This window comes from Choloepus didactylus, chromosome 16 (genome assembly GCF_015220235.1).
Source record: "Choloepus didactylus isolate mChoDid1 chromosome 16, mChoDid1.pri, whole genome shotgun sequence".
Lineage (NCBI taxonomy): Eukaryota > Metazoa > Chordata > Mammalia > Pilosa > Megalonychidae > Choloepus > Choloepus didactylus.
Window position 1 is genome coordinate 45664943 of NC_051322.1, and position 27900 is coordinate 45692842.

General features: G+C 39.2%; 1 protein-coding gene across 20 annotated transcripts in view; it reads right to left on the reverse strand.

The window, feature by feature from the left end:
• The window catches only part of DTNA (dystrobrevin alpha), a 403763-nt gene that overhangs the window by 92666 nt on the left and 283197 nt on the right, over positions 1–27900 (reverse strand). For all 20 annotated transcript variants that reach the window (XM_037805729.1, XM_037805730.1, XM_037805728.1 and 17 more), the window contains one exon: positions 10996–11209. In XM_037805729.1, coding sequence (XP_037661657.1) covers positions 10996–11209 — 214 coding nt within the window. The remainder of the gene's footprint in view (positions 1–10995; positions 11210–27900) is intronic.

The following is a 27900-nucleotide window of genomic DNA, read 5'->3' on the forward strand; positions in this document are numbered from 1 at the left end:
GCCTTGGGAATCTAAAGGAGATTAAGCAGGAATTAAAAGAAGCTAGTGTGAAAAGAGCTAAGAACAATAAACACTGACTTTCACAATTCATTCATTCATTCCATCATTCATGTGCTTGGTATTGTCTCAGGTGTTGTCCATAAAAGAAGAATAAGACATAATCATACCCTAAAGCAGCTTGGGGCAGCCCTATAAACAGTAAGATAAACTCTATAAGAATATAGAAAAATCAGGTGGAAGGACAGTGGGACTGGGGAGGACTATCAACTTGCCTATGAGAACTGAAGAGCATCACAGGTATCAGAATATTTGATATATCTCTGAAAAAGACCACATTATAGACTTGTAAGAATTATTTTCATCTTCTAACTTTCTGCCATGTTTTTCTTTAGAGTCACTCTCTATTTCCTAAAAAATACAGTTAATAGCCAAAGTTCTTAGAACATTTCAAAGAGAATATTTTTTTCCATCAGCATATGCACAAGAGGGGAAAGAAAAAGCTGCTTCCAAAATTGTTAATGGATTCTGAAGGAGAGGATCTCAAGTGGAAGGCTCCTAGTAACAAAGAAGGGAAAGAGGCAGGCCAATTATTGGGGTGCACCGAAGGAACTAGACAAGAGGAAGAAACTGACTCATGGGTTGCTATTTCCTAATATAACTTCTTCCCTCTTGGCCCTTTCTCCCTCCCAGGATACCTCTTTTCCCATCCTTCTCAGGCTCATCATCCATTTCCCTAGAGACCTGAGAAAATAGTTTCTGGGCTTGGACATTTCTCCTTAGGAGTTGGTTGGTAATAGTTCACAGAATGCCCCTTCCCAGGAATACAGTCATTTTTAAGAGGGGAGTGGGGAGGAACAAAAGTTTTCTAGACCCAAGAGACTGCCTCTCAGTGACAGAAGGGTAATCACTGGCACAGGCCAGCTCCTACGACCATCCTATTTATTTAGTTATGTACCACATCTTCTAAGAGGCTGACTTGGCCAAAGAACAGAGCATCCCTACAACCACAAAACTGACTGTGGTCTGCAGCAGGCACACTCATATGAGAACTGGGCTCCAGGCTGTTTTGTGGGGTGAGGGGGTGATGGTGCTATTCTTGGGGAACTACGATTGTGAGAAGGTGATTCTGGTCCCTGGTGATATCCCTGAGTGAAATGGGGCTTTGATTCTCATTTCACATGGCTGTTTGTTTGGCTCAGCCCAACCACCTGGTTCCTATGAATTTTAAGTCACCACCATCACCAAAAAAAAAAAAAAAAAACCAACCAAACAAACAAAAAGGACAAGTTTTTTTTTAATTTGAATGCACATTCTTATTCTTCGTGAGTTTAAATTGTTGCAGTGTCTTTTTTTTTTTTTTTTTTTTTTTTTTTAAAAGGAAAAAAAGGTGATTTATTGACCTGCTGGAGACACAGCAGGAGAGAAGCGCTATTTCAATTTTCCATATATTCCTCAACACTGCAGATGTGTTAATGCAAAAAGAATTTTTAAATAAAAATTACTCTTAACACTTCTGGTTCGCACAAATCAGTTCATTTACTTAAAGACGGTTACCAAGGAAAGGATTTCCCACACTTCTAATCAAGAAAATTAATATACGGTCAAACACTTTTATCTAGTTTCAAGTACAAATGAATCTGTTCAAACAAAAATGTATCTCAAAATCGTATTCATTAAAAAGAAAGGAAATATATAAATACCACATTCCCTTCTTCTGTAACAGTAAAAACAGTAAAACCCCAAGTTCTATTCTTTTTTTTTTTTTTTTTTTTTTTTTTTTAACTTTCCCTTCTTTTTTCAAATCACCTGTATGAAAAAAAAAGTTAAAAAGAAAACAAACATACAATAACAAAGCATTTCAAAGAGACCATAGCAAGGGAGTAAGAAAAAGACAACTAACCTAAGATAACTGCTTAACTTCCAACATGTTCCTACTTTACCCCAAGAAAGTTACATAATATAGCAACATTTCAGTGAACTTGTTCCTACTACAACCATCAGAAATTAACAGACCATAGTCATTTCTGGGCATCCCCAGAACGTTAAATAGCTTATCTGTTCTTCCTGGATTATTGTTCCCCCTTCCTTAATTGCCCTCTACTGCTAGTTCCCCTACATTCTACATTATAAACCATTTGTTTTACATTTTTCAAAGTTCACATTAGTGGTAGCATATAATATTTCTCTTTTTGTGCCTGGCTTATTTCGCTCAGCATTATGTCTTCAAGGTTCATCCATGTTGTCATATGTTTCACCAGATCGTTCCTTCTTACTGCCGCGTAGTATTCCATCGTGTGTATATACCACATTTTATTTATCCACTCATCTGTTGAAGGACATTTGGGTTGTTTCCATCTCTTGGCAATTGTGAATAATGCTGCTATGAACATTGGCGTGCAGATATCTGTTCGTGTCACTGCTTTCCGATCTTCCGGGTATATACCGAGGAGTGCAATCGCTGGATCGAATGGTAGCTCTATATCTAGTTTTCTAAGGAACTGCCAGACTGACTTCCAGAGTGGCTGAACCATTATACAGTCCCACCAACAATGAATAAGAGTTCCAATTTCTCCACATCCCCTCCAGCATTTGTAGTTTCCTGTTTGTTTAATGGCAGCCATTCTAACCGGTGTTAGATGGTATCTCATTGTGGTCTTAATTTGCATCTCTCTAATAGCTAGTGAAGCTGAACATTTTTTCATGTGTTTCTTGGTCATTTGTATTTCCTCTTCAGAGAACTGTCTTTTCATATCTTTTGCCCATTTTATAATTGGGCTGTCTGTACTATTGTCATTGAGTTGTAGGATTTCTTTGTATATGCAAGATATCAGTCTTTTGTCAGATACATGGTTTCCAAAAATTTTTTCCCATTGAGTTGGCTGCCTCTTTACCTTTTTGAGAAATTCCTTTGAGGTGCAGAAACTTCTAAGCTTGAGGAGTTCCCATTTATCTATTTTCTCTTTTGTTGCTTGTGCTTTGGGTGTAAAGTCTAGGAAGTGGCCTCCTAATACAAGGTCTTGAAGATGTTTTCCTACATTATCTTCTAGGAGTTTTATGGTACTTTCTTTTATATTGAGATCTTTGGTCCATTTTGAGTTAATTTTTGTGTAGGGGGTGAGGTAGGGGTCCTCTTTCATTCTTTTGGATATGGATATCCAACTCTCCCAGCCCCATTTGTTGAAAAGACCATTATGGCTCAGTTCGGTGACTTTGGGGGCCTTATCAAAGATCAGTCGGCCATAGATCTGAGGGTCTATCTCTGAATTCTCAATTCGATTCCATTGATCTATATGTCTATCTTTGTGCCAGTACCATGCTGTCTTGGCAACTGTGGCTTTATAATAAGCTTCAAAGTCAGGGAGTGTAAGTCCTCCCACTTCGTTTTTCTTTTTTAGAGTGTCTTTAGCAATTCGAGGCATCTTCCCTTTCCAAATAAATTTGATAACTAGCTTTTCCAAGTCTGCAAAGTAGGTTGTTGGAATTTTGATTGGGATTGCATTGAATCTGTAGATGAGTTTGGGTAGAATTGACATCTTAATGACATTTAGCCTTCCTATCCATGAACATGGAATATTTTTCCATCTTTTAAGGTCCCCTTCTATTTCTTTTAGTAGAGTTATGTAGTTTTCTTTGTATAGGTCTTTTACATCTTTGGTTAAGTTGATTCCTAGGTACTTGATTTTTTTAGTTGCTATTGAAAATGGTATCTTTTTCTTGAGTGTCTCTTCAGTTTGTTCATTTCTAGCATATAGAAACATTACTGACTTATGTGCATTAATCTTGTATCCCGCTACTTTGCTAAATTTGTTTATTAGCTCTAGTAGGTGTATCGTTGATTTCTCAGGGTTTTCTAGATATAAGATCATATCATCTGCAAACAATGACAGTTTTACTTCTTCTTTTCCAATTTGGATGCCTTTTATTTCTTTGTCTTGCCGGATTGCCCTGGCTAGCACTTCCAGCACAATGTTGAATAACAGTGGTGACAGCGGGCATCCTTGTCTTGTTCCTGATCTTAGAGGGAAGGCTTTCAGTCTCTCACCATTGAGTACTATGCTGGCTGTGGGTTTTTCATATATGCTCTTTATCATGTTGAGGAAGTTTCCTTCAATTCCTACCTTTTGAAGTGTTTTTATCAAAAAGGGATGTTGGATTTTGTCAAATGCTTTTTCAGCATCTATTGAGATGATCAATTGATTTTTCCCTTTCGAGTTTTTAATGTGTTGTAATACATTGATTGTTTTTCTGATGTTGAACCATCCTTGCATGCCTGGAATGAACCCCACTTGGTCATGGTGTATGATTTTTTTAATGTGTCTTTGGATTCGATTTGCAAGTATTTTGTTGAGGATTTTTGCATCTATATTCATTAGGGAGATTGGCCGGTAGTTTTCCTTTTTTGTAGCATCTTTGCCTGGTTTTGGTATTAGATTGATGTTAGCTTCATAAAATGAGTTAGGTAGTGTTCCATTTTTTTCAATGTTTTGAAAGAGTTTGAGTAAGATTGGTGTCAGTTCTTTCTGGAAGGTTTGGTAGAATTCCCCTGTGAAGCCATCTGGCCCTGGGCATTTATTTGTGGGGAGATTTTTGATGACTGATTGGATCTCTTTGCTTGTGATGGGTTGGTTGAGGTCTTCTATTTCTTCTCTGGTCAGTCTAGGTTGTTCATATGTTTCCAGGAAATTGTCCATTTCTTCTACATTATCCAGTTTGTTGCCATACAGTTGTTCATAATATCCTCTTATAATTTTTTTAATTTCTTCAGGATCTGCAGTTATGTCACCTTTTTCATTCATTATTTTGTTTATATGGGTCTTCTCTCTTTTTGATTTTGTCAGTCTAGCTAGGGGTTTGTCAATCTTGTTGATCTTCTCAAAGAACCAACTTTTGGTGATATTTATCCTTTCTATTGTTTTTTGTTCTCTATGTCATTTATTTCTGCTTTAATCCTTGTTATTTCTTTTCTTCTACTTGGTTTAGGATTGGTTTGCTGTTCATTTTCTAGCTTCTTCAGTTGATCCATTAGTTCTTTGATTTTGGCTCTTTCTTCCTTTTTAATATATGCGTTTAGTGCTATAAATTTCCCCCTTAGCACTGCTTTTGCTGCATCCCATAGGTTTTGGTATGTTGTGTTCTCATTTTCATTCGTCTCTATATATTTAGCAATTTCTCTTGCTATTTCTTCTTTAACCCACTGATTGTTTAGGAGTGTGTTGTTTAACCTCCAGGTATTTGTGAATTTTCTAAGTCTCTGATGGTTATTGACTTCTAATTGTATTCCATTGTAGTCAGAGAATGTGCTTTGAATAATTTCAATCTTTTTAAATTTATTGAGGCTTGTTTTATGTCCCAGCATATGATCTATTCTGGAGAAAGTTCCGTGAGCACTAGAAAAGTATGTGTATCCTGGTGATTTGGGATGTAATGTCCTGTAGATGTCTGTTAAATCTAATTCATTTATCAGATTGTTTAGGTTTTCAATTTCCTTATTGGTCTTCTGTCTGGTTGATCTATCTATAGGAGAGAGTGATGTGTTGAAGTCTCCCACAATTATTGTGGAAACATCAATTGCTTCCTTTAGTTTTGCCAATGTTTCTCTCATGTATTTTGTGGCACCTTGATTGGGTGCATAGACATTTACGATTGTTATTTCTTCTTGCTGAATTGCCCCTTTTATTAGTATGTAGTGGCCTTCTTTGTCTCTCAAAACATCCCTGCATTTGAAGTCTATTTTATCTGAGATTAATATTGCTACACCTGCTTTCTTTTGGCTGTAGCTTGCATGAAATATTTTTTTCCATCCTTTCACTTTCAATTTCTTTGTGTCCCTGTGTCTAAGATGAGTCTCTTGTATGCAACATATTGATGGTTCATTTTTTTTGATCCATTCTGCGAATCTATATCTTTTAATTGGGGAGTTTAATCCATTTACATTCAACGTTAAAACCGTGAAGGCATTTCTTGAATCGGCCATCTTATCCTTTGGATTATGTTTGCCATATTTTTCCCTCTCTCTATTAATATCCTTTATTGTACCCATACCGAATCTCTTTAGTACTGAACCTTTCTCCAAGTCTCTCTGTCCTGTCTTTGTTTCTCTGTCTGTAGGGCTCCCTTTAGTATCTCCAGTAGGGCAGGTCTCTTGTTAGCAAATTCTCTCAGCATTTCTTTGTCTGTGAAAAATTTAAGCTCTCCCTCAAATTTGAAGGAGAGCTTTGCTGGATAAAGTATTCTTGGCTGGAAATTCCTCTCTCTCAGAATTTTAAATATATCGTGCCATTGCCTTCTCGCCTCCATGGTGGCTGCTGAGTAGTCACTACTTAGTCTTATGCTGTTTCCTTTGTATGTGGTGAATTGCTTTTCTCTTGCTGCTTTCAGAACTTGCTCCTTCTCTTCTATGTTTGACAGTGTGATCAGTATATGTCTCGGAGTGGGTTTTTTTGGATTTATTCTATTTGGAGTTCGCTGAGCATTTATGATTTGTGTATTTATGTTGTTTAGAAGATTTGGGAAGTTTTCCCCAACAATTTCTTTGAATACTCTTCCTAGACCTTTACCCTTTTCTTCCCCTTCTGGGACACCAATGAGTCTTATATTCGGACGCTTCATATTATCTATCATATCCCTGAGGTCCATTTCGAGTTTTTCAATTTTTTTCCCCATTCTTTCTTTTATGCTTTCATTTTCCATTCTGTCATCTTCCAGGTCACTGATTCGTTGTTCAACTTCCTCTAGTCTTGTACTATGAGTGTCCAGAATCTTTTTAATTTGGTCAACAGTTTCTTTAATTTCCATAAGATCATCCATTTTTTTATTTAGTCTTGCAATGTCTTCTTTATGCTCTTCTAGGGTCTTCTTGATTTCCTTCATATCCCGTACTAGGGTCTCATTGTTCATCTTTAGTTCTTTGAGTAGCTGCTCTAGGTGTGTCTCTTCTGGTCTTTTGATTTGGGTGCTTGGGCTTGGGTTATCCATATCGTCTGGTTTTTTCATATGCTTTATAATTTTCTGTTGTTTTTGGCCTCGTGGCATTTGCTGTCCTTGATAGGGTTCTTTTAGGGTTTGTAGACCAGTTGAAGTCCTTATCTCTAATTTATCAGATCTACAGCTTCGTGGAGTACACTTTCTCTAACTAACCAGCAGGTGGCGTCCACGAGCCACCTGTTCTCCACAAGCCAGATCTCCCCTGCTTTTTGGTGAGTGGGGGAGTGAGTCTTGTGGGGCCCAATTGGTGTCCCAAGCTTGCGTGTGTAGTTGGTGTTGCCTGCCCTGTATGTGGGGCGTGTTTCTGGGCAGTCGGGGAGGGGGGGTGGCCCTAACAATCAAATCTCCCTGATGATCCTAGAGTTTTAAAGCTACTGCAATAGTCTAATCCTTCAGTTCAGTCCTGCCACAGTTTGTCTCTGCCTCTGACCCACAAGTCTTTGGTATTGGCGTATGGCTCCTGAGACTTGCAAGTGGGCCCCTCTTCCAGGCTGTGCACCCCGGGTCCTCTGTTGAGGGATGACTGTGCTATGTCACAGGTGAGTGCCGTCCCCCCAGGGCAGTTCTGGGCTGCTGGGCTGTGTTGGGAGGCTCCCAGTCTGCTCAAATGATGGCTGAATGGGGCTCTGTTAATTCACACTGCTCCCCCTTCCCAGCTCTGGGACATTCAGCTGAGGTTGCAGGGAAGGCTAATGTCCACGCCCAGTTTTGTGGTGTGTGCCTGTTATTTGAAGCACTTCCGTCACACTGGGTTGTCTGGGGCAGCTCTGGGCTATGGGGCTGGCGATGGGCAGGAGTGTTTCCTGTCCACCAGGATGGTGGCTGTGAGCGGACACCCCCCTTTTCTTGGGAAGTTGTGTTGTTTAGTGAATTTTCTCAGCCACTGGATTATTGCCTTTTGTCTCAGAGCTCTCTTATTTCTGCTCTTGACTTGACGTGCCCAAATTTCAATTCTTTGAAGCTTTCTGTATTGAGCTTCTTAGAGTAATTGTTTTAGAAAAAGCAAAAAGGATTTAAAAAAAAAAAAAAAAAAAAAAAACGGCCCTCCTCAGAGATCTAATGGGTTATTGAAATGCTAATAGACAAAGCAACCAGGGCCATTAAGGAAAGGTGCCCTGGGCAGAGAGATCAGCCTTGCTTCGGGATTTGCATATGCGCCTCAAGGCCTGATCTCCGCCCTTCCCCTTTCTGTGTTCACCAGAACTCCAAAAATCCTCTGCTTTTACTTTGGAGCTTCTCGTGTTGTTTTCCTTCTATGCCCGTCTCCTCTCTGCTGGGCTGGCTGCTCTCAGAGTCTCTGGTGTCTGGCCTCAGTCTATCTATGGTTGGAGTTTGAATCAGTAGAATGAGTTTCCGATGAGAGCAGCCACTGCAATTCTCCCTTCTCCTTCCTGGAGCTGACAGCCCCTCCTCCCCCGGGACTGAGCCTGGCAGGGAGGGGCGCGGGTCCCCTGGCCGCAAAAACTTACAGATTTCGCTGATCTCAGCAGTTCCACGTTTTCATGAGTGTTGTATGAAGTATGCCCAAAGACAGATTGCTCTGTGGTGTCCAGTCCACGCAGTTCCTGGCTTTTTACCTACTTTCCTGGAGGAGTAACTAAAACATACAGCTCACCAGTCTGCCATCTTGCCCCGCCCCCTGCAGTGTCTTTTTGTTGCCTTTTTTTTTTTTTTTTTTTAACATCACTTCTTTGGATTCCAGGTTCTTAAGGCATCTCTCATTTCCATTTGAGCTTTTTCCCTGCTCTTTACATATTCACTTAAAATGCAGCAAATGGAAGAGAATCCCCAGATGTTTTGGTGATTCTATAACAGCAACAGCGCATCTCTGATCTACTAGTATGAGGCACATCTATGTCCACCAAAATTCTGAAGGCTGTCTTAAACACTCGGCTGTGTCATGGAATGCTGGTTGGAAGTGACATCAGATTTCCACACTGGATTTCACTTAGACATTCATTTTCTTTTCCAGTTTCTCTTGTTATATTCACTTTGAAGTTACATAGTCAGTTAATGGTAATCTCCCAATGGCTTAAATCCCACACTGAAAATTCCAAAAGCCACCAGAAGGAAATTTTGAGTACCAACCAGTAGGACTGCTTATACTCATTTGCTATGCCAAAGGAGAGAAAGCAGAAGAACTATCTGCAGGTTGAGGTCTCTATGTGGATGTACTTATAAACTACTATAATTAGATTTTTGAAAGTATATGTCAGGGGGCTTCCTGTCTGTAAGAAGATTAGGTAACAAAAAAACATTTCTTTTGGACATTGGTGTGAACTGCTTCTTACTTTGGAATAGTACTTAAGTGTATCATTCATCAACTTTGAAAGGATTCAGCTACATAAAGGTAGCTATTTAGAGAATATTTACATCTCTATTTTTAAATCATCTTCCCAAAATATCTAAACAAAAGTGAAAAATTGAATGCTATCAGTCTGAGTCCATATGTTACATAAAAACCCTCTTCTTTATTGTTACTCTGGTCCTATTTCTGTATATATGGGTCTTGATTCTTTATGATTCCTTTCTTTAGCAATAATCCAAGAGTTAGCAGGAATTTGTATTTCTTTTTACATTTTCTATTGTTGCAAAAACAATCCAAAAAAACATACTAAGTCTCCTGAAGAGTTTAGAACTTGCCTGAAGGCTGCCAGGCTCTTGCTGTTAGGGGGACGGAAATGATGTCATAGGATGTCCACAGCCTACATCCATTCCACCACCTGTCACGTGGCATCACAGCTTTCCCCACCAGCCCCACCACCCGCTTGCCACAGTGATAAGGCCAAAGCAGCACATGCAGTTCTGAAGTCTGCACAGACTAAGCAAGGAATCTGTTGAGCTAGAATGCTTGTTTTAAAATTATTTATTTCAACTTGAGAATTTCTCAAAGTATGACCACCATGGAAACAATAATGTACAGTGGTCAAACTGGACAGGAACAACTCCATTACCACGTTAGGTTGCAAAGTGACAGCTGGTGACTTTTGTAAGTGAATGGCATAATAAAATTAGCTGGAACATCTCCACTGCCAGAGTTAAAACAGTCTTGAGCATTGGCCAGACAATGAGATTAAGGGAAATCTTTTGAGAGTGGTAAAATGAGGTTGCTAAAATGTCAGGTTAGGGATTTGCTTTTTACTAGCATAATAAATGGTGAAAGTGGAGGTGTTGATATTACATGCAGACTAGGGACTTTGATAAATACTCTTCTGAATTTTAGGCTGATAATGTAATTCCGGGAAGATTTTATGTTTAAGAATGCTGCCACATATGCGTTGGCATAGGAACCTTAGCTGGATATCTAAGTCCCCACTCTGGCACTAACATGCTGCAAGACACTGGACAAGCGACAACCTCATTGTGCTTCAGTCCCTGCATCTGTAAAATGAGAGATTTGGATGAACATTCTTTAAGAACTCTGCCAGCTCTGAATCTGACTCTTTGAGGGAAAATTATAAGATAATGAGGCTGAGTTTCCAATATGGTGTATGGATGCCATCACATTGCTTTATGATGGTACATTATTGACCAGCGCATTTAACGCAAGTCATGGTTACTTTCACTAGGAGAGTCAAGAAACTCTTTTCAATTTCTTCCCTGTTTGCTCTAGGGTCTTTTATAACACCTCAGAAACACTGTCTTAGACAGTTTGCAAAGAAGAGAGTTAAAACATCCTTCCACTTCATGCTTCATTAAATCCCTCCACAGGCAGGCTCTCACACAAAACTTTTAAGTGTCCATAGCTAAAGCATGGGATGAGTTAAATAAAGGTCAGCACATAAAATACAACTGTCCTCAGTTTCCTCTGTTATTATTTCAACCTCTAGAGTTTTCCACAGTGTTTGAAATTTATCTTAAAGACATGGAGTCTTTATTGGCAGACCCATCTGATCAAGGAATAGAGATAGTTGGTTATTCTAGAAAATTATTTTTAAAAAAGACCAAGAAGTACAAGAGGATGGGGAGACCAAACATCTAGAGAGTAATAGACATTCAGAGAGAGCTTACGGATCAAAGGCTGCAAGCAGGAAATTAAGCAGAAGGCTGATGGACTGCTCCACGTGGATTTGGTGAGTGGTTGGCATCCGTTTGTTGAGCTGGTAAAAAATGGTGGAGAGCACAGCCTCCAAGCGGGCCACATTGAGTTCTATGTTTGGGTCCAGGTTGTTCAGAGCATTTTCCCGCAATGCTTCTATGACGTTCCAAATGTCCACCAGGTGCACTACATACAATTAAAGCAGAGTTAACATATCAGCCCAAAGTGCCTGGAAAGATAAATTCATGGTTCTACATCTGCCAATTACACTGTTTTTCTAGGCTCCCCACAGGCTTTGATATGTATTCAGCTGCTGTAGGAAGTTGACATAAGTAAATATAAATAGAAAGTATGTGATCTCAAAGATTTGATTTACTGTTTACAGAAGCAGGCAAATGATTTACTAAACACCATGGTAGATAGTTATTTCTAATCTTAATAATGACCCTTGAAATACGGCTATCCCCATGTTACATATGAGGAAACAGAGGTTCTGGGACATTAACTGACAAGCACAATGTCAAAACTGGCATTCAAATCTAAATCCATCTGCCTTAAAAAACTTTCCCACTGAACACCACTGACCCATCAAAAAGTAAAGACTAACACATTCTAGATCTAGTATTTGAAAGGATATCAAAACTGCATTTGAGTATTTAAAATATTTTCATTTATTTATATACTTTTTAGAAGTATAAAGTTTGAAATAAATAAATGGAAAGTTAAGAGAGGCAGGAAGACAGGGAAAAAGGAAAAGTTATCTATTCTATGTAGCAACATAACTAAGTCACAGGTCAGTTAACCAACCTGGTCAAGAATAAGTAGTTTCTTGGCTACATTATTGACCAGCCCCTCTAACTTAAGTCATGGTTACTTTGAATGGGATAGTCAAGAAATCTATTTCTATTTCTTCTCTGTTTGCCCTGGGGTCCTGTTATGACATCTCTCAAACCATGATCAAGATAATGAACATATTCATCACCCCTAAAAGCTTCTTTGTAATCCTTCCTCACCTCCCATACCAGGCAATCACTGATACGCTTTATGTCACTGTTTTCTAAAATTCTACATAACTGGAATCATACAGTACACACTCTTTTCTATATGGATTCTTTTGCTTGGCATAACTATTTTGACAATCATCCTTGTTTTTGCATGTATCAATAGTTTGTTCCCTTTTTATTGCTGTGATATAGTCCATTAAATGGATACATCACAATGTGTTTATCTGCTTATCTGTTAATGGGAATTTGTGTTATTCCAGTTTTGGGTTATTATGAGTAAAGCTGCTATGAACATTCATATATACATATGTCTTTGTACAGACATATACTCTCATTTCTCTTGGAAAATACTTAGAAATGAAGTGGCTGGGTTGTATGGTATATGTTAATGTTTTAAGAAGCAACCAAACTTTTTCCAAAGTCGTATCATTTTCCATTCCCCTGAGCAGTGTATGAGAGTTCCAGATCCTCTACATCCTTGCCAAGTTTAAGAACACTTTTCATTACACTTCTGCATTTGCAAATAAATATTTTATCTTTTCTCAAAGAAATATATACTTATACTTTATTTCCTGAAGAATGTGCAAAACTTATATGCCTTTTCACTAACAACTTCCTAGTTTTAGACTCCTACCTCTTTGCTCACATTTGACATGGTATTTTAAAATCAAAACTAACATCTCTTGCACTCCTACTATGTGTGCCTGGCATTGAACTATGTGACTATGTGTCTGTATGGTTCCTCTCTTTTACTTCTGTTTCTCTAAACAGATTCTCTTATTTCTTGCTTTTGGTATAGGAAAACTATCACCAGTTCCTTTCTCTAAGTCCTATCATTAAAACAACAAACAAAAGCAAACAATTTTGAAGTCAGACCCTCTTCTCTCCAGCTGAGTTTGACTACCGGATTTCTAATTATTGGACCCTAACGGACCAGACCGATCTATGCAGACCTTCTTATTGCCAAATGAGGCATACAAGAAAACCCAAAGTCTTGTTCTCATATTAACTTTATATGCATTTTGAGACCTAAGAGATAAGTGGATTATGCAAATTCTGAAACTAACCAAAACAGGTTATATAGAACCTTCACTGGGTCCTTCACTTGGAAGTTTTGCTGTTAGTTTGAAAAATTACTTAAAATACAATGTTTTATGTCATTAAAGAAAGAGACCTGTGATTGACTTAAAGGAGCACTGGACTTAGAGTCCAAAGACCCAGGCTCAAAATCTAGCTCTTTTACTAGTGAGTGCATGACCTCTTAGATATTAAAACTTGGCGCCTCACTTTCCACATCTACAAAATGGGATGGTATCAGCTAAATGGGAAAATGAATGAAGTCAGAAGTGGTAGTTCCTGGCACACAGTAGACAATAAATGACACATGGACAAATAAATAATGATCGCAAGGTCAAAAGAAAAACTTAAATTGTGTTTGTTGTTTGGCACAGATGACTACAAATCACTTTTTAACCAAAATACCTAAATATTTATTAGATTTGGATAGGTTCAGATTTAAGTAATTCCACATTTGCAACTTTCTCTGTATATCAAAAATATTAACTTCCACAAAGAAATTACTGCATTTCTCAATGTTATTTATCCAGGTTTTCAATTGAGCCAGCAAGACTCTCCCAGAGAGAAGGCATCTAAAAGTTGAATTTGTTTATTTATTTTTTATTCTTGAGGGAAATAGCTGGGATTCCTGTAATCATCCTCTCTCTATTTTATCTACAAATCCTCTGGATCTAGTCCTCAGGGGTACATCTGGGTGCAGGATGCAAAGAGAGCAGTGATGTTGAAATCCAGCCTGTCCTCCTGATTGGCATCTGGGGGAGGCGTAAAGCTACCTGTTCTCAGGTGTTCTTGGCTATGGATCAGGTGTACAGACTTCTGAGAAGGGGCGCGTGGACTGTGAGCTGGAAGACAGGAGGGAGGTGGCTATAGGCCAAGAAAGAGAAATGGCTGCTGGCGGAGGGAGGAATCTGGGTGTGTAGGGCTCTCTTGGTGAGCCTTTGTAGGGAAGTGGGAATCCTCACGGGAGTCCCAGGGGTGGAGCCACAGAGGCCCACGGGAGCGGCTGACCTGCCCTTGCCGAGGCCCTCTGGCACCTCAGCTTCAGCTTGCTCAGTTTATACTCACCTCTCTACTGCCAATCCTGCTTATTTTGGGGTTCCCTTCCTTGATGAATGCCGCTATCACCCACCCTCACACTTTTAGCCTCAGCTGGAATCTGGATTCCATCTTTGGGTCTTTACTCACATCTCACATCCCAGCAGTGACCCAGGCCCAAGGACTCGATCTCTTAAATATCAATTTAATCCCTCCATTTCTAAGGGTTCTTATTGCCATCACCCAATGCCAGTGCCACTGTCTCTTACTGGGATTGCTGAGTCAGCTCTTTCTGTCCTTGTTCTTTCCCCACCTTAATTCTTTCAATACACTGCAGCCAGGGTGATGTTTCTGAACTGAAAATCAGACATGTCATTTGTATGCTGCTGAACATCCTTTAATAAATTCCAATTATTCTGAAATTCAAACTCATCAGCATGGCTTGCCAAGCTCTTTTTGATCTGGCCCCTGCTTACTCCTCATCTACACCTCATCATTGTACCTTAGTATCAACAACACTTCCAAGGATGTCTTTCTGGATCCCTCACCTCTGGATTCTGTATCCTCCTCAGCGCCACCTTAGAAACCTCTGCTTCCCCATCACAGCATTTAGTGTATGGTGTTGTCTGGAGTAGTTGGTTGCCTGGCTTCTGTATTGTGCCACAGGAAGAGACTGTGCCTGTCGTGATAACTGGTGCTCTCCCCTAGCACCCATCATGGTGCCTTACACATCGCAGGAGCTCAAAAAATACTTGACAAATGAGCAAATGACAAGGGAACGACTCCATGGTGAAACAGGTTTTCTAAGGATGCATTCTATTTTGAAAGAGACCATAAGGCACAGGCATGAAGAATCACAAGGCCTTGGTTTGAGTCCTGGGCCAGTCGCTTGATAGATAAATTGTCAGTCAAGTAACCTAACTTTGCTGAATCTTTATCTTAGGAAAATGGAAGTGATTACAGCACCAACCCTGGGATGATTATTATGAGGGTTAAGTGAGATAATGCCTGCAAAATGCTTGGGTCGGTACATGTCACTTAGGGAGTAATAACTGTTAATGACTATTATGGACAAATTAAAGATCCATGAATCATATGAAAGTTTAAAAAAATAACTATATTCCATATTTGTGTCCTCATGCATTCATGGTCTCAGTGTAAGGAAAAATAAAATACTACTTCTGGCTTACTCTGAGAATAGACAATTATAAATGATGTAAATAAAGCTAATTTTCATAATTATGTGCAAGGCACTGTGGTAGGTCCTGGGAATTCCATGGCAAATGGTACAGATGTGGTTCCTGCCTCTGGGAGCTAACAGCCTGAGGGGGGTATAGGCATGACTCGCATGATAACACTAACAGACAATCAGAAATTATGACATGCTGTCACACGGAGAGTGTCGGACACAAAATGGGATTATGATATGGTCATGAAAGGGCCCGGAGACCAAGACATATAAGTAGGAGAACTGTGGTATGATAAGGATTTTTGTCTTTACGCTAAGGGTGTGAAGACTCTCGTGAGTTTTAAGCAGGAGAGTGACAGGATCAGAAATGCAGCTGAAAGAGATAATTTCTGATGGCAAGTGAAGACAAGACTGGAGATGGACAGCTGTGCATGTGGAAAGCAGTTGGAGGATGTTGCTGCAGAAAGAGATGGTGGTGTTTTGCATGATGGGAGGGGGAAGGTAGTGCACAGAAAAACTGTAATCGTTACTATAAGTACTTATATTCCAGGCATGGCATGGTAGAGAGAATGCAGGTTTCACAATTACAAAGATTGAGAGTTCACTCCTGTTTCACTAATAACTAACTGTAAAACTATGAAATTATTTCATCTCTATAAATTTTCTTATTCAAGAAATGAGGAAACTAATACCATCCTGAAAGAGCTGTAATGAGGACAGAAGAGAAAATATCTGTACAAGTGCTAACCACAGAGCTTGGCACCTAACAGGTGCTCAACAAATGGTAGCTTGTAATGGTAAAGCAATTAAATACCTCCTGACCTGCCACGTTGCCATGCTATTAATTTACCTTACCTATGAGTCCAAACCTAAGTTTTACTCCAGTCCTCCAAATTCAATAAATTAGTCAACACGTGTTTTTGAACATATTACATAAGTCATATAAAAGAAGCGCAAACCACACTGCAGCCTCAAAAATGGATTCTTATTAAGTTTAGTTGTCATAACTTGTTAGCGGAGTTTGAGTTGATTTTATTGCACTGGATAATTGGAAACATGGCAAGGATAGGCCCTCTTTATTAAGAAGGTTCTTTGGAAACTATTTCATCGGTAACTACTTTGGGAAGCGCTGATTGCAGTGCAGAAGGGGGCAGAACAGAGTGTTGGGCTGTGTTTTGATCTGCTACCCCATTGGATATTCGTGTGACCTTGGGCAAGTTACCTAACTTCCTGAAGTTTCAGCTTCCTCGTCCATAAAATGCGGACAATAATAGTTCTGCCATTACAGGGTTATTTTGAGGATCAAAAGAGGTAATTCATGTAAAGCATTTTGCACAGTGCATGGGGGCATAATAAGCATTCAATACATATTTGTTAGTCTTATTTGGAAATTTAAGAATCATAAGCCTTTTGCTTACTTAGTGTTACATGAAGATATATCCTAAGCTAAGAGTCATTAGGAAGTCTATTTTAAAAGTCTGACCAGTTGTAAAATATATTGGTTACTGTTGTCCTATAAAATCATTTTAGAAAATGAGTTATCCAAGTTGTACAATGATGACAATAACCACTAGATGGCACTGTGCATATTTTACTAAATAGTTACCAAGATTTAACTGTCCCTCATGGAGTACTTGCTAGGAGGCATGCTGTCAGAACACAGGAGATCAGAAGTGGGGCTCTTCCATCTGTAAAACTGCATAAGCTTTATATAAATACATTAGATGAGGCAGCAGTTTGCATAAGGAAATTTTTTAGTTAACATGAACCATATTAAGAATAAACAAAATGAATTCTTAAAAATAATATGTAGTACTTCATAGAATCCTTAAAATAATATTAGTGCCAATTTCAGATATTGTTAATTATTATTAAAACCTCATGGTTTTTGTGAATCAATGAAAATAGACAAAGCCTTAAGTCGTTTCACATTGCCTTAAATCTAGGCAATCTCAGAAAAGGGCTAGGTGTGAGGGAGGCAAGGTGCAAAGGGATGGAGGAGAGCTCATTGATCTGGAGAGATGGCCTTATCTGCTTGCTGATGAATTCAGTTATTTTAAAAGGAGACAGAATTTTTAGGGTATAATTAGACTTGACTTAAATCCAAGTAAACCTCATAAAAGTGCTAAAATGATAAACTCATTTGTACCTAGACAGAAATGACTGAGGTCACAGACTTTATTAGAAGTAGTAGAATCACACACATGGAGGTAAAGTAGGGGGACAGGGTATAGAAAGGACAGGAATACCAAGAGTCAACTTCAGAATTTAGTCTATTTCATGATGTAGTCCAGGGCCAGCCTTTCCTGGACCGTATGATGGAGGCTGCGTTCATGTAGAGGATGTAAAGGTGATGTCCTTTTTCTAAAGCACTTGGAAAATCCCTCTCAAGTTCTCAGGCCTAGATTCAACCATCTACTTATACTAACATTTAGGAGGGTGGGAAAGGAGTTAGACAAAATTCTCCAGGTGATTCTAATAACCACTGATTTATAAACCTTTCGCAGGTCCTTGCAGCTGGGGAAGCTCAATAAACAATCACTTGAAGGTGCCTTAACTACGGTCATTTTAGAGTGTGGTTCTCAACCTTGGCTGCACATTGCAATCACCTACAAGGTTCTAAAATTGCTCCCAGGTGATGCCGCTACTGCTGGTTCCCTGGCCACACTTGGAGCAGCAAGGCGCTAGGCTTCTTAGAAATGCAAAATCTCAGGCACCACCCCAGACCTAGAGAATCAGAATCTGCATTTTAATAACATCCCCGGGGTGGGGGAGGAGTCATATTCACATGAGAAATTGAGTAAACTGTAAAGCACTATATGCATTTTAGTCATTATTTTTATTTTTGAAAGAAAATAGAGGGGCATTAAATGTACTGTTATTCAAGTAGAAATTAGGAAACACCCTCCCCCCAAATCCTTTAAATTTACTGCTTTAATCTCAATTATAAGGATATTTGTTCCTTAATAGAAGCTTTCTTCTGCAACATCAGGATTGTTTTCCTCTTAGCAGATGTAATAAATCCATGAGACATTCTATTATAGTGATTACTATTTTAGCTCAATTTCAGATCAAATATCTCTCTTGAAATCTCTGAAAAAACTTGGAGAGACTCAGCTCACTGGAAAAAAAAAGAATATTCAACCTACCACTCCTTACCAGGCATCTCTCATACACACAGGCCTTAGTGCCCAGAGAAAGACTGCCATGTGTTTATGCATACAGTGTTGGGAAGGGGAACAAAATCTGAGATTCCATAATATTTTCAAAAGAAATTAAATCCTAATGGTAATTTTTAAGAGTCTACAATACCAATATGCCTGATGTTATATGTGACTTTACCAAATATGAGACAGCCTAACCCAAAAAGAGATTGCAATTCCCAAGGGGAAAGGCAAACTCAGATGACCTTATTGAAGATCCCATAAGACAGCAGGTGATCAAAAGCTCACATCTGTAGTGCAGACAAAAATATGCTTTGGAAGCTCAAAATAAGGGATGCTATTGTGGGCGAGAAACCTTGGAAAGGTTTGGAGGAGGAAGTAGGGGCTTGTGTTGGTTCCTGAAGCATGGAGATGAGAGGAGGGGGAAGGATGGCACAGAGCAGTGAATGAAGACGGTGTTCAGGCCTTGCATTGACCTGACTGGGGCAGAGGAGTTTGTATGGGGCTTCCTGGAAAGCATAACTGAATAGGGAGGCAAGGTCTGTAACTCTGTAACTTTTTCTATTTCCAATTATATAACACTATTCTAATTCTCCAGGTAGGCAAATAGAGCAATTATTTGCATCCTATACATTTTAATGCTTAGAGTCATTTTCAAACTATCATGTGAACTAATTCAGAGCCCGATCGACACCCAACCAGGTCAGTGGTAAAAACCAGAGGTTATCTTTAGAGCAGTGAATGGGTCTCTAACTGTGGTGTCTGATTCATTAGGTCTGGGGTGTAGCCTGGACATTCTCAGGTTTAAGCAGCTCCTCAAGTGATTCTGAGAGAATATGAAATTTGAGAACCACTGCTATGGAGCATGACTTAAAGGATGGAGTTAGGCAAGAACTGGAAGAAAGAGAAATTGATGCTTATTTGCTTCAAAGGAATGCTTTTAAAAGATGTTACCAGAATCCCTGGAACATGTGGTCAAGAGAGCCATGTGCAAATTAGCCAGTTGTTAAGATAATCTCAAATAAATAATTTATTTTTATGTCCTTATTCAAGTGTTGAAAAGCAATTCGGCAGGAAGAACTCAATAAAGTGATATATCTTGCCAGGGTCAATAAATATATTGTGATATGATTATGTCAAAGACAACAGTCATCACTCACATTAACCAAACATTGAGGTTGGAAAGCAAATGTTAATATAAGCACAACCTTGAGATTTTTTTTCCCACTAGTGAGCATGAGTTATGCCTTTATGAAATATGAACCCAAACAGCACTTGAGTAGACTACCAAATTTATTTATGGTTCCAAATACAACATCTTCCTTTCTCCCAAAGGATGCTTTTGTCACCAAGCTGGTTCTCTTTGCTAAAGATCTTGGGATAGAAGCTTCATGTCATACAAAGATAAGATTTTAGTTTCACTTTCATTTCCTGGTTAGAGTTGATATTATAAAGCTTTAGAATAGGTCCACAACATACTTTTTGGTGAAAATAAAATTGAATTTCATGCCAACCCTCAAAGGCCCTGGCAGGCCATTAATTGCCTATTAGGATAAAATATTTGGTATTCCATAAATTGTGTTTGAAGACCAGCACCATTATTTAAAATAAGGTATAATAATTGTTGCCTCAATAGCTGTCATGTTGTAAAACAAATTTAACTGTATTCAATGGAATAGGCATTTATTAAGCCTATTATGAACAAAGTATTGCACTAAGGATTGTAAAAATAATAAAAGAAGGTAAATGAAAAGAAGGATCTGAACAATAACTAATTTCTCACTGCCAGTGCGTAACTTTGTTCAAAATACATTTAATGATTTTAGAAGTAAGCGGATGTAGGATTCTAGCTCCCCTCTGCGTAGTCATTTTATACATGGCTTTTAGACTTCACGGGATAATCTTGTACGGATTTCTTCAACCTGGCCTAACCATTCCCTACATTCTAGTGCCCTAGTTTGGGTTTTTATTATCTTCTAATGTAGACTTTTATAGCAAGCCTCCCCATTCATCTCTAGGTTCTGCCCCTTTCTGTCTATCCTAAAAAAATATTTTAAGGCTCACCTCTGGTTATGCCATTATCTATTGGCTATTGAGTAAACCCAACCTGCTAAGCATGAAAATCAGTGTCTCAGCTCTTTATCATTATCTCCCACTACTCTCCAGCTTCTCCCCAGTCCTATGTTCCAGCCACACTGGATGTCTTACAATTCCAGAATATCTCCTTGGCTTTCTTATATGTGCCTTTATGCACACTGTTTCCTCCCTCACGTGTCCCTTTCATTCCACCATCCTGCAAAGTATTATGTGAATGTCATGTCCCCTAGGAAGTTCATTCTGATGCTGTCAGATGGAATTATTCTCTTCTTTTTGTTACTCCTAGAACCCTTTATATATCTGTCAGACAATTTATGACATTCTGCATTTTACACAGTTATTTCTTCTCCTTCTTTTGTAGGATCAGTCCATTGATTGTGCTTCAGGAGAGAGGATGTTCCCTGAAATTATGGGCTAAATTTCATGTTTAGGGTCATGTGTACATTTGGAGGAAAGGGTCCATGGCTTTCAACAGATTCTCAAAAATGATACATGAGGAGAAAAGTTAAAGAAGCATAGCACTACATTATAAACATCTTGTAGACATGGACTATGTCTTATTCATCTTTGTATTCTTCACAGTTCCTTGCACAATACCAGGTTCATACTGAGTGCTCAATAAATCTTGGTGAATGGAAGAAAATCGATTATATTCAACAGCATAATAAGTTGTGCATTTACAACATATAATACATCTATATCTAGAAATATATATAATTTCTAGAAACTTTCCCTCAATCTTCTAAGTAAGCTCGATGAGGCTCATTGAGCATGGTTCCCCTCAGTACCTTCTCATTCTTTATGTCTATGACTTGAGCAGATGGCCAGAATTCTAGATGTCAATGGCCACAATCCAAAAGAGCATCCACAGAGCTGGCAACCACGAGGAACTGCCTTCTACTTTTCCTTTATAGCTGTTGATCTTACTGACTCCATACCATATGGCCATCTGGCCGATATGAATGCAAACAGACAAAATAAATACATATGGGCATTGAAAAGAGTAAGTAGGCAGCAATTGGCTGTGAAAGGTTACCTATTTCTGCACTCACCCTGTACTATTTAAATATATAATTAATTGTCTTTTGCAATGAGAGTAAATAATGGGATAGAGAGAGTAAATAAAAAATGCATTTCATTCACCCATTCAAAAAATAGCTACAGCCCCACTCACTAATGCATGCAAAACTGCATGGGAGAAGGGGCTAGCATTTGGCATGAAGAAATCTCTAGGTGGCTAATCAGCAGTATGGATTATCTTAGGTAACTTGGCTGAGGTCATTGATATTATCGGCACAATGTAAAGAATATGGGAAGCATAGCTTTTGTCAAAAGACATCTTTAAAATTCAGCGGAAAATATTGATGAGGAACCTCTGATGCTGAAAGTAAATGTATGTAGTGGGTGGTGTTTCAGACTCCTCTTGTGTACCTTTTCAAAAACATCTTGGTCCCACCTCTTTCTCCAGGCTCTGGAGAAATGACTAGCACCACATAGGCTTTTACCAGCTCTGTGCAGATGCAACCAGACAGCGCTTGACCGCAGGCTCTGCTGCATACCTCTGATGTCTCAGTAAGGACACGCTGAACCTAACAGGCACTCACACATGTGCAATCCAGAAGCACAGGGATGTTAACTCATGTAGCCCACCCTTGACCAATGCAGGACAGGAGTAGTTGGTAACTTCTCTGTTTGTCGCCTGGGTGGACATTTCTGAGGTGCATTTCCAAGGTTCCTTAGGAGCTCCTGCAATGTCTGTTGGTTTTCCTTCCCTCCCTGTTTCAGTTCTGCTCTGGGTTCACTATCCAGATGAGCTGCTTTCATGTAAGCCTTGTTGTGGGCTGTACCTTCTGGGGAAATATAGGCTAAAACACTAATTCTAATCAAGTTGCTTTCTATTACTGGTTGAACCCTTCCAGAATAATAAAAGAGAAGAAAATGATTATGACCATGTTCAAAGCAGATGCTAGTCCTGTTTGGTTATATACATTTTCTTCAACGTATCCTTGTCTACAATACAATATCACTATCTTATTTGGCAGTATTTAATTTGAAAAATAAAAAGCAACATACTTGATCTTGCATCCCAGTTTATTACCTTTCTGAGAAAGTAAGCTACTTAGGATGGCTTCATTATTAGCTTGGCAGCAGGCTTAGTGGTCCATAGGCTTGTCTGGGTGTTCCAGTGGTTTTGATGAAAAGGCCTGTCAGACATTGTAGGACAGTGATTCTGTTTACCACAGCACTTGGTTAACATTTGGAAATGAGAACCTGGGATCTTTAATTACATGATTTGATCTGGTATTTATCCAGGGGAAGACATTTAATATCTCTTGTGCTATGTTCTCTTCACCTGGAATAACAGAATTTTATAATTTCTGATAGTCAAGATGATAAAGCAGAAGTCCTAGCCCAATATAATGAATGATTAAAAAGAGCTATTGATTTAATTTATTTTAATATGTTAAAGATATAGACATAATTGATTTCACCTCCATAATTATAAGCATTTTTTTTCCTTCACTTAATGGCAGATGGCTCAAGGGTTTGGCAGGCTAAACATAAGTTTATATAGCAAAGTTTAAGGGTGTATCTATTATTTAATATTCATAAAATCAGAGCCTTTTTAATAAATAGCACACATTCTTTCAGTTCTAAACTTGAGGTTTAGAACACTAAATGTGTACTCTAAAGAATATTACCACCTAGGAAAACTTAAGGGAAAGATCTTATGCTGCATTTTTCTTCTTTTGCTGCACAAATAAAATTTTGATAATGACATAAAATGACTTTATCTGATTTACAGATATCTTAGTATTCCTGCAGATACATAGTTGTTGTTGGGGACTGAGGTTAAAGAGGGTAGGAAAGGCAGAAGCCTTCAATGGACATTTCACATTTTTAGCTTTCTTGCTATAGCTTGACATTCTGAAGATGCTCAAATAAACTGTAGAGAATCAGGCCAAGCAAAGATTTTGGAAGTGGTCTAGGAAATTCAAATAACAGAAAAAGAATGCAGAAAAAAATTAAATAAAAATGGGTTTAGGCCAAAGGAAAAGCTAGATAAGTTATCAAAGGTTTAGAAATCACAATCTCTAGAATGGGAACAATAAATGTGATGTACGAAAAAGCATTACGTCGAAAGTGGTTTTGGGCTGAAGAAAAAGTTAGGTAAATTATCAAATTGCTGCCTTTAGGATGGGAACAATATGCTACATTCATATCTGATCTCTTATGATCACCCAGAAGCTCCTTGAGGTGAAGCTTGGTTTCTGAATCATCTTTGTATCCCCCAAGGTGCTCAGCAAGATGTCTTGCACAGAGTTATTACTCAATAGACACTTTATCAACCAATCTGCAGGTGAATATGAACTAAAAGCACACTGTGTATGCAGCACCATGGAGGAGATAAAGAGTGGTGAGACAGGGATCTTAACCTAAGGCCCAACGGAGCATGTGATCAGTGCCAGGGGCTGTGCCCGGCACAGAGCTGACCTGCCATCACCCTGGTCATATCTACAAACTGGTCTAACTAACCCCACACAGAGAACTTACAAAAACATAAATATGATCCTATCACTGTCCTGCTTCAAATGTTGCAACAACTTCCTGTTGCCCTGGAAATAAAGTCTAAACTTCTTAGAAGGGGTGGATTTAGCCTCAAACTGAGGAATTTGAACTTAACTCTGTAGGTACTCGGTGTGGGTACACATGGACATAAAATCTTTCTGAAAGAGATGAGTATGATTTAAGGGATGTTTTGCTAGGTGGATACCTTTCCGTAGTTTTTGGCCCTGTAGATTCCATTTAAAAATTTTTATTTGTTGATTTGAGTATGTCAGAGTATCTCTTACTAACATACCAATGATATAATTTTCTTTTTTATATTTAATTTTTAAAGTCTGCTTTTTTAAAGTGGCTGTAAGTCACTTCCCTGCTTTACTCCCTTGATTGTTTCCCACTGCCCTCCAAAAAAGAAAATTCGGGCTTCAGGTCATGGCTGACAGTGCAGTACATAATGTGAGTCCTGCTGACCTCTTCAAACTTGTCATCCATCCTGTCGAGGAACCCTGCCCCTTCTTTTTGCTCCAAGGCTGCTTCACACTTGCTGAGAAGCCCTTTCCCTAAATCTTCACTTGGCTGGCTCCTCCTCATCAGCCCAGTTCCTGCTCAGATTCCATCTGCTGCCAGGCCCCTCTGCTCCAGTGAGACCCCCACAGATCCACAATGCTTTCTCTGTCAGGGGTTTTGTCATAAGACCTTCCAGTCATAGGTTCATTAGCTAGGCTTTTATAACTACTGCAAATCCCTAACAAACATGGGGAATAGAGTTACATTTTGGAGAATACTTGTGGCAGGAAAATTCAAAGTTGAAGAACTTAAACTTGAGATCTTGACAGAGAAAAACAGAGTTGGGGTACTGAGCTTTGGGGTAAATCTAGAAAGGCAAATATAAATTTGTCATTCCTGAAATACTACCATAATGACAACACTAACTAGGTGATCAGTGGCACTTTATTCTTTTTTAAATTAATAGGTACTAAACCATCCACTGTCATTTGCAATTATCTGCTTGCTTAAAAGTTTTCCCCCAGCATTTGTTCATTATTCAGTGAGAACTTAGGGAACATCCACTAAGTGCCAGGCTCTGGGGATACCTGGTACACAAGACAGATGCTGATCTTTGCCTTGCAGGAGCCAACATTCAAGTTGGGAGAGACAGATACCAAACATAACAACTAAGTAAATTATATAGTGCAGAGAATAATAGAAAGTGGAAAGTGCTTTAGGAAAAAGAACAAAGAGTAGGGCAAGGGGGCTGAGGGGACTGGAGCATTACATAGGATTGAAAAGATAGATGCCTCGTTGAGGGGGTGACACGTGAGCAATGACTTGGAGAAGGTGAGGAAGTTGGCCACGTGGATCTCTACAGGAAGAGCGTCCCAGCCAGTGCAAAGGCCCTGAGATGGGTGTACACTTACTGGGTTCCAGAAGCAGGAGGGGTCCAGTGTGGCTGGAGCAGAGGGATTGGGTAGAAGGGTGGCAGGACATGAAGCCAGAGAAGGAAGGCCAGATCATGTGAGGTCCACTGAACCACTTTCAGGAATATGGGATTTCCTCTGAAGGAAACAGGAAGCCACTGTGGCATTTTACACAGAGGTGTGACAAGATCTGATTCAAGTTTGCGTATGATTTGCTTTGCTTTGTGGTAGAAACACTCATATTGAAAGGTTTTAGTACTCCCTGTCTGGCTTTCCAGTGTTGGATGCTTTGAGAAACTTGTTACTGAGACTTGTTGACTTTTTGAAAAAAAGTCTGAAACATGCTGTATTTTAAGAAATTTGTTCAAAGAACATCAAGTGATTTTTGACAGTTTGTTGTACCATTTGCATGGAAGTGATAGAGCCAGGCAAAGTTGTGGTCAGAATTTTGAAACTTAGGGTGGAATTGTTATTTTTCCTTTTATTAGAGAAGCTATGTGTTTACAGAACAATCATGCATAAAATACAGGATTCCCATACACCACCCCAGCACCAACACCTTGCACTGATATGGAACATTTGTTACAATTGATGATAGCACATTTCTATAATTGTACTATTAATCTATTAATTAAAGTCCATGGTTTAACTTAGGGTTCACTGTGTGGTATAGCTCCATGGATTTTTTAAACATTTTTTTTTAGTTACCATATGTACAAGTCAACATTACCCCTCTTAATCATATTCAGATATATATTTCAGGGCTGTTAATTGCACTCACAATGTTGTGCTACCATCACCACCATCCATTACGAAAACATCTACATCATTCCAAGTAGGAACCCCACACATTTTAAGCTTTCCTCATCCTTGCCTCTGTCTCCTTGTCTGGATCCTGCTTTGGGTCCCTCTTGTGCCCCTTGGTGCCAAGTGACTTGGATGCTTGAGTTGGAAAAAGCTTTCAGTAAAAAATAATGAAGTCCTTCTTCTGTGCAAAACAGAGTTCTCAGTCTTCTAAACCTACAGGGTTAGTTTTAATTTTGCTTTGAATTTCACCCCAAAGTATGTGTCCCAACTTCTTTGACATACATCTCAGCATTCTCATAGATGTCACTGGTATGCAGATCCATGGCCCAGATTTACTGGCTAGAACATAGTGGTTGTATTAGTTTGATGTGGTTCCATAACAAATTACCAGAAACTCAGAAGCCTAAAACAATACCTGTTCATTAACTCACAGTTCTGTAGGTCAGAAGTTCAGATGGCACAGCTGGATTCTCTGCTCAGAGTATCACAAGGATGAAATCAAGGTGTTGGCTGAGCTGAGTTCTCATCTAGAGCTTCTGAGGAAAAATTTGCTTGCTAGCCTGTTCTTTTTGTTAGCAGAGTTCAGCTCCTTGTGGCTGTAAGACTGACATTTCCATTTCCTTGCTGGATGTTGGCTGGGGCCTCTCTAAGTTCCTAGAGGCAACTGACATTCCTTACCACTTGCTGTCAGCCAGAGAAAACCCTGTTTTTAAAGGACCCATGTGATTCTGTCAGACCCATCCACATAATCTCCTGAACTTAGGTCAACTGTGCACTATAACATAAGCTAAACACAGGCATAAATTCCATCAATTTCAAGTTCTGGGTTGTATAGGGCTTGTACCCCAGGGGGTGGGAAATCTTGGGTGCCATCTTAGGCTGTCATCCAGATAAAGAGGTTTTGGACCAGGTATTTGCAGTCAGCACAGAAAGATGTAGTTAAATTTGAGAAATATTTAGAAAGTACAAGTGATGAGACTTTATGATTGAGAGAAGAGGTCAAGGATGACTCTCAGATTTCTGCCTTGAGTAACCTGGTCTTTGAACAAACTTCTCTCATCATCTCCAACAGGTGTGAGTAACATACTGGAAATGAAATTTCCAGTCTTGCCCAGAAGGTATAGTAAACTAAATATGCATATATTTAAATTATGGGTAAGAGAACGATGCAATTGGAAAGGGTTTCTGAACACTACTGTGAGAATGAGATTAAGTTTAGCTTTCACACAGGATAGGGGTGCCTGGCGGGGTGGGGCAGTTCAGGAATTGGCAGAAGGTTAAAAAGACAAACTGTAGTCCACGGTCGGTTCCGTTGTTTATCCGCCCACTATCCATGGTTGGTCCCCCTGTTTATCCGCCCACTATCTACTATCCTTGCAAGGTGGAGACTGGGGGTAGAGGTTTCCAAAATAGCCCCATAACTTGTTACCAAAGTAGCCCAGACTGGCTCTACAGAGGCCTGGGCATAACCATTATAGTCAGGGGTAGAGATTTGTTCCAACAGTTTCAAATTCGCTGGGGA